The 7525-nt window shown below is 40.8% G+C and overlaps 1 protein-coding gene across 1 annotated transcript in view; it reads right to left on the bottom strand.

Moving 5' to 3' along the window:
* Positions 1–7525, bottom strand: part of celsr1a (cadherin EGF LAG seven-pass G-type receptor 1a) — a 135106-nt gene that overhangs the window by 4894 nt on the left and 122687 nt on the right. The window contains exons 26-31 of the mRNA XM_008292801.1: positions 5727–5901; positions 4324–4436; positions 3956–4035; positions 3747–3873; positions 3515–3640; positions 2350–2444 (exon numbers count right to left, since the gene is read on the bottom strand). Of these exons, the coding sequence (XP_008291023.1) occupies positions 2350–2444; positions 3515–3640; positions 3747–3873; positions 3956–4035; positions 4324–4436; positions 5727–5901 (716 nt within the window). The remainder of the gene's footprint in view (positions 1–2349; positions 2445–3514; positions 3641–3746; positions 3874–3955; positions 4036–4323; positions 4437–5726; positions 5902–7525) is intronic.

The following is a 7525-nucleotide window of genomic DNA, read 5'->3' as shown; positions in this document are numbered from 1 at the left end:
ACCATTTATAATCGTCTTCCCTTATCTGATGGATCGTTAATGACAAAATGATAAGTGTAACTCAGTCATTTTTTCCACCTGCAGCCGATTATTCCAGATTGAACCAAGAAGCTGGCTGGAGGGCAAAAATGCTACAGGAGACTCTGACCTGTCGGCTGGCTGATCTAAGAGAGGCGTCTGGAGGCAGCTGCCAACAGCTGCAGGGAACAGGTATGCAAGTGTGCAGATATTCCCACCTCCACAGGTACAATCCTCTCCTCCCTTTGTCCTGCTCTCCCTCTCTTCTGCTCTTATCTGCCTCTTCCTTCGTACAGGCAGCACGCCACATCTCTTCTTCTTCTTCCCCCCCGCCAGCGTTTTCGCTCTCATTGACCCTCGTGTCGGCTCCTATTACCCAGATGACAGCTTTACGAGCCGAGGCGTACAGTCAGACCTAACCTGGATTCTGTTAAACTCCTCTGTAAAACACCAGGTATATGTAACATCACTCCGCTGCAGTGAAAACATGTCGGCGATACGCTGGAAACACAGCTGCACAAGACGTACAGGTGAGATGAGAGGTGTAGCTTAAATGTCAACTTTTTAAACTTACTCAGCAGTCAAACTATTGCATATTCGACATTCAATAAAAAAAATAATTTCCTATGTAGTTTCCCCCATGATGGCAGTTTTCAAAAACAGTATATTTTATGTAAAGGAGTGACCAATATTACAGTAAATATGCTGTAAAATATTGTGTCTTTATTATAAAATCGGCCATTTTTCTGTATCAAATGTCAAATCTCAGGTGAGTTGAGATGTTTTGATGCTGATCTGCTTCCACAGGCAAAAGAGCTAGCATTAGCATTAGCCAGTGGACACGATGCTATGCTAATGCTGAACTGCTTCAACAGGCAAAAGAGCGTGCATTAGCATTAGCCAGTAGACTCAATGCTATGCTAATGCTGAACTGTTTCAACAGGCAAAAGAGCTAGCATTAGCATTAGCCAGTGAACACAACGCTACGCATACTAAATAAAAATAAAACACTTTTGTATTTCTACTTGACCCTTTTCTCTGACATTACCCTTAAATTTACCCATAAGTTCATAACAAGTCATTGAAAGGTACCAAAAAAAAGGTACCAACTAGCTATACCAAGCTAAAGTAGCTAGCCCCTAGCTAAAATTGGTGTAATAAATAACTTTGTAGTAAATTCTGACGGTTCTAAAGTTATAATGGTTGTGATATGTGATGATGTAAACTAGTTCTCCGTTTGTTCCGTCTGCTCTTATGTGTTCTGCGCTAAAGAGCTAGCACTAGCATTAGCCAGCAGACATAATGCTATACATACTAAATACAAATACAAGACTTTAGTTATTTAACCTCTTTATCTGACATTCCCCTTAAGTCTCCTTTTATTTTCACTACAAGCCATTTTAAAAAAAACTGTTTTAAATAGTACAAGACAGATAGACACAGTCGGATACCAACTAGCCACGGTGAGCTAAACCTAAATTAGCAAAAAAAAAAAAAAAATGCATTCAATTTTGCAGGCAGCTAGATAAAACGCTGCAATAATTCAGTTTTTAAAAAAATAGCTATCTGTCTGATGTAGTGCTGTGAATATATATCGCATTATCATGAAATTGCTTAAATATTAGCAAGTGAACAAATGAAGTGATAAACATCCCACAGTGCAGTTTCACAATTTCACAAGCATTCAAAAGATGAAAATCTAGTTCTACAAACCATATATCAAGTCAGATCTCACACAAACAATGTCAACAGTTCAATCACTGCATACAAAACCGAACAAAACAACAGTATGGATGAATGTTGTGGGTGAACATGTTGCTACTGCGTTGTTTTTTGGCCTGAGTGGGTTTCATTAAGAGTAATGCCTTTTCCTATATGTGTGTATTGAAGTTTCTGCAACCAGGCCATGCGCCATGCACTGGCAAACCTCAGTATGGTCTTTCAAGCAAGCATAAACACTGCACAATGCAGGTGCCATTATGGGGCAACATGCATGTGGGGTAGAAATGAGAGAAACACCCTCTGAATATAGAGAAATTTAGCAAATAAACTGAACAAGACAGAGAGTACAACCAGGGAGGCAGAGTGTGTGTGTGACTGTAAAATGTGCGTATAAATTAGTGTTAGTAAGTGTGAGACATTGGATCAAACAGCCGACATGCACAAAAGGGGACAAAGAATGAAATTTAAAAAGAAAGTCTCCAGTCAACCAGAGGCACACATGCGTACAGTCAGTCACCGTGCAGCGGTGCAGTAGAAGCAGCCATGCAGTCAGTGAGCGTGTTGTACCTGAGTGTATAAGCCAGGTAGCTGCTGCGGCTCTTGGCTGACCTGAGCGTACTGTCCAGGGACACGGTGGACTCGCCGATGCCCGAGCGGTACAGCGGACCGTCCTCCATGTACGTGTTGTTGCAGTTGAGAGAGCGCTGAGGATGGAGGGAAGAAAGAGTGGAAAGGAAAACGAAAAACAAAGGTGATTCAGTTTCTCCTAGGCCAACAAAAATGATATGACAAAGATAATATATAAAATTATACATCATGAGGCCAAATATCATATTTCAATCATCTGAATCCCAAAAACCTGCTGGCGGGTTTAAAAATCACCCAAATTACACCATTTATTGGAGTCAGAAACAGCAAAAAACAGAACTTTCCAACAGGTTTTAAACTAATCATGTGAGCATTTTAAGCTCAAAATTGTGGTTGTTAAAAATCAGTTTAATGTATGTTACTGTAATAAATAGTTTGCATTAAACTGATTCTGGTAAAACCTAAAAATTCGACACTCTTTGTCACAACTGTGAAGCTATTAGCGACAAAAATGTAGGGATGCTATCCGCTAAACTGGGCTGAGCTGCAGGCTGTGTTTACACAGAGCAGATAGGTTAAATATCTAAAGTATGTAGAGGCACCGTCTGTTTTCAGTAGCTAAAGTCTTGTATTTATATTTAGCATGTATAGCATTATGTCCACTGGCTAATGCTAATGCTAGCTCTTTAGCACAGAGCACATAGGACAAGATGGAACAGACAGAAAACTAGTTTACATTATTAGATCCATTTTAACTTTATAACCTTCAGAATTTACTACAAAGTTATTTATTGTATTAATTTTAGCTAGGGGCTAGCAAAAACAAACGTTAGCCTGGCAGAGCTAGTTAATTTATTTATTTTTTGGTACCTTTTAATGTTTTTAAATTTAGTAGTTTAAAAAAATTCTACTTTCGATGCTGTTTTTCTACGATTTAAGGCAACATAACTGTGTCGTACTGCCCAGAACACATTTCCAAGACTTCTCTGCTTCTACTGATGGTTGTGTTGTTTCCTTAGAGGTGCAGGACTTTATTATTGTAGTAAAAATGTTACCCACAATAATTAAAAATGTGACAGGAGCAAAGACGACGGCCAGAAACTTCATCGGTTTTAGAGGGTTACAAAGAACGTGAACAACAAATAAGACACAACACGTGATAAAATCCTGCTAAACTGTTCCTTACTGTGAGTAAGGAGGCTCTGGTGGTGCTGGACTCGTCCGGGACGCTCTTCTTTCCCGTGAAGACGTTCTTGAGGTTCTTCCTCACCTCTTTGTTGAAGATTATGTGGAAGAAGAAGATGAAGATTCCCTGCGATGGAAGCAAAACACAAACAAGAACGGTTAAAACCCAAACGCGTGCACGCAAATCGTCCGAGCGGTCGTGGATTATCTGAGAGGTCGAACAACGCTGTTACCTGTAAACAGCAGAAGCCGGCGAACAGGTAGTGGAAGATCATCACGTCGCTGTTGACCGCCATCAGACCGAGCAGCCAGGTGGCGCTGATGAGCAGCAGGAGGACGAAGGCCATGCGCAGTGCGGGACTGGGTTGAGGGACAGAAACGGATTTTTTAAAAAAGTCTAGAATTGCCAAAGTTGCGTCGCTGCATTTGTGGAGAAACTTACATGGCTCCTGATTTCTCTACAGCCTTCTGCCGGCGACCACAGGAGGCCTTAGCAGCCAGAATGAAGATCACTATGTTCACCTTGAAAGAAAGAAGGAGATAGCTCATTTATTTCTTTTCATATTATTATGCTGCATGTCATTCTGTCTATATTTTTCTGCCCTTTGTCTTATTCAAAAACACTCGTCTGGCTGTGATCGGTGAGTCACACAACTGCCTCACAATGCGCTTCACATAATATCACATTTCAAATGAGTCTCTGGCGTGTCTCAGCTGAAAATTACTGCAGGCAACATTAATAAATCTTCCCATGATTTCATTAAAGGTCAGGTTAGACAGCAGTAAAAGAAGAGCCATTAAACCGCATACCAGGACGACCACAAAGATGGGTCCCGCGAAGCTCCAGATGAGGGTGTCGTGGACGGAAAGCCAGCAGAAGTCCGGGTTTCCGTAACCCTGAGGATCGAGGCCGACTGCCAAACCTGCACGCCCGCAGACAAAACACATGGATTTCAGAGATGCTTTTCCACTTTTTATGACTTCTTTATCTTCTTCGACGCTCGGTTTTGATTCTTTTCCCAGTTGCCTCGCTTTCACACAGACTCTGCCTAATAATTTATAAAACACTCAGGTCTCATTCCCTGGAGAACATCAGCATTAACCCTCTGAACTCCGGTTATATTCAAAGGATTGCAAAAATGTCCCCATTTGCCTGAGCCGGTAACTGCAGACGGTCCTTAAAACACTCATGTGTGACGTTCAGTAAAACCAAATTAGCTTAAGGTCGTAATATTTCATCAGAATCACTTTATTCTGCATGTCTCTACATTTTTTTTCTAAAGATTTGCTCCAACCAGATCCTGTAACTCCTGTAATTCTGTAAAAATCTGAAAAATGAGTTGGAAAATTTCCAATCATGGCCCCTCAAGTCCAAACAAAACATAGGTACTTGACTTATTATTCTATTATTTAAATGATCGATGTTAAGAAACTCGATCAAAGCTGCAAACTCACTTATTGCATTTGCTGACTTTTATTTTGAAGTAGGTTGTAAACATTAACTTCTGTCCCCTTAGATTGACCTAAATTTGGGTCAGGAACCCTGATAACAAATCAGGTCTGAGCAATATTTTAGTGCTATCAGCTGTTTTTTTAAACACTTTGAGTGATAACATACGACGCACTTTCTTAGCAGCATCCGTGTTGTTTCCACATTTCAAATTAAAAGCACATAAATGCACCAATGTTGGAAAAACGACCTCCCAACTCAAGAAAATGGGACCAACCAAGGATCACATATAATTTATCAGCATTGTTTATAATGTTTGTCACTTTACATCTCTCTCATACAATGTCTTAATCTAAATTTGAAATCCAAAAACCAAAAAGCCGTCCATCACAGTCGCCTTATTGTATCACTGCAGGGTTCTAAAAGTGTCAGTCTTGAAAAAAAAGACAAACATGCTCATTAGATGGTTGAAATTTAAGGGATAAAAAAACCCCAAATAAATCCACGAATTATTCATGTGGCTTGACAAGACTCTGATGTTTCTCGTGTCACATATGAAATCCACCCCGTTGTTTTTGTCTTATTTTGACAGGTGGTGGACATCCAAGTCAGCCCTATCTGTCTCTTATCGTGTCTCATTTTAACGCTGTCTTTTTCAATAATCTTCCCACGAGGATCTCGTCAGAAGAGACGAGTCCCGGCACGAATCCGCCCTGACAAACCCGCCGCCTCCGCCTCTGAGGCTGCGCGAGCGTTTTCTCACCGGTGATGATGGCCGGTATGCCCCAGCCCATGGCGTAGTAGAACCTCATGTGGCCGTGGTTGATGTTCCTCATCTCCGTCAGCATGCGGTAGATGTGCAGCCCCTCCACGAACATCCAGGCGAAGGTGCACATGTAGAAGTAATGCAGCAGGATGGCGATGACCGTACACACAAACTGGAACAAGAGATCAGAGAGGAGATTGAAGATTTTTAGACGGTCTTGGTTTGGAGTTTGAGTTAACAGCAGCACAACCTGAACACACACCGTAAACCTGTCTTTCCATCCATCCACGTAGCCTGCAGCTAGTACAGCTGATGTGAAGAGGATTTTACGAGTCATTAAATCAATCCAACTGGATAATTTATTGCAAAATGTGCCACAAAGCATTTTAAATGTGGCAAATGGGCTTCAGGAAATCGTGAGTAGTATTTCTAACCATTTTACAACAATTTAAGAACTAATCAACTCATCGGTTTGTCAGAAAATAAAGAATTGGGGGTAAATACAGGCATTTTGGGAAATACGTCTCATGAATATTCACCAGTGGTCAGTAAACGCTGCTCAAAACTGCAGTCTGGAGTCATACGACACAGACGCTGCAACTCTTAAAAGTGAAAGTGAATAAAAGATATGGCCTACAATATCAGCATTGTGTAACAAATGTAGAATTCAACACCAGTTTTAGACATACTGCTCTCATTTTGAACCTGATTTTAACTCCAAAGTTTTGGATAATCAGTGGGTTGAATGAATACCAATATTATTTTGTAGTAGTGGTGGATGTATATATGTCTATTTATTAGTTTCCTTTGAAGACATATAAATGTTTTATTCCTCTGAATCCCAAAAGCGGTTTTGAAAGGCACATTATCTTTAAATCTGAAACCATTTATCGGAACCAGAAACAATGAAAACAGGAAGAATCGTGAGATTTTTAGCTTTCCTATGGTCCTTGAACTAATCATATGTGACATGTGGTTCCATCAGGAAAAATAACTGAGCCTAAAATCATGATGCTTCACTAAAATCACAAGTTTCTCCAAAAAGAAATTGTTTGCATTAAGCAGATCCTGTAAAAAAAATAAAATAAAAATTCTGTGTCCCTCAGTGCGACCACGATGCCATTAGTGACTCAGTCAGGACTTTTTCGAGACTTTTCAGCTGAACTGCAGGCTTCACAAGGAGCAGAAAGGAGACATGTATGGAAACAAATTAAAAATCCATCCATCCATTATCTACACACCGCTTAATCCTCACTAGGGTCATGGGGGGCTGGAGTCTATCCCAGCTGACTCAGGGTGAAGGCAGGGGACACCCTGGACAGGTCACCAGTCTATCACAGGACTACACTTAGAGACAGACAACCAAGCACACTCACATTCACACCTACGGACAATTTAGAATCACCAATTAACCTCAACATGTTTTTGGACACCCTGTGACAGACCCTGTGAAGATATAGATAAAGGATGGATGGATGTTTTTGGACTGTGTGGGAGGAAGCCGGAGAACCCGGAGAGAACCCACGCTGCATGGGGAGAACACGCAAACTCCACACAGAAAAATCCCCACCGGGACGCGAATCGGCGACCTTCTTGCTGTGAGGCAACAGTGCTAACCACCGATCCACCTTGCAGCCCCAAATTGAAAATCTAAATGATAAAATATCTACGGTATGTAAAACAAACTTTTCTTTTCTAGTATTGCAAACATGTCTGGGCACTTGGAAAAATGTAGATTCCCTTTTTAAAAAAAGCATTTGTAAATTAAATCGTCAATGAAATCCAACTTTCCTTTG

This window comes from Stegastes partitus, unplaced genomic scaffold (assembly GCF_000690725.1).
Source record: "Stegastes partitus isolate 25-593 unplaced genomic scaffold, Stegastes_partitus-1.0.2 Scaffold833, whole genome shotgun sequence".
Classification (NCBI taxonomy): Eukaryota; Metazoa; Chordata; class Actinopteri; family Pomacentridae; genus Stegastes; species Stegastes partitus.
This window is presented reverse-complemented; position numbering and strand designations above follow the sequence as displayed.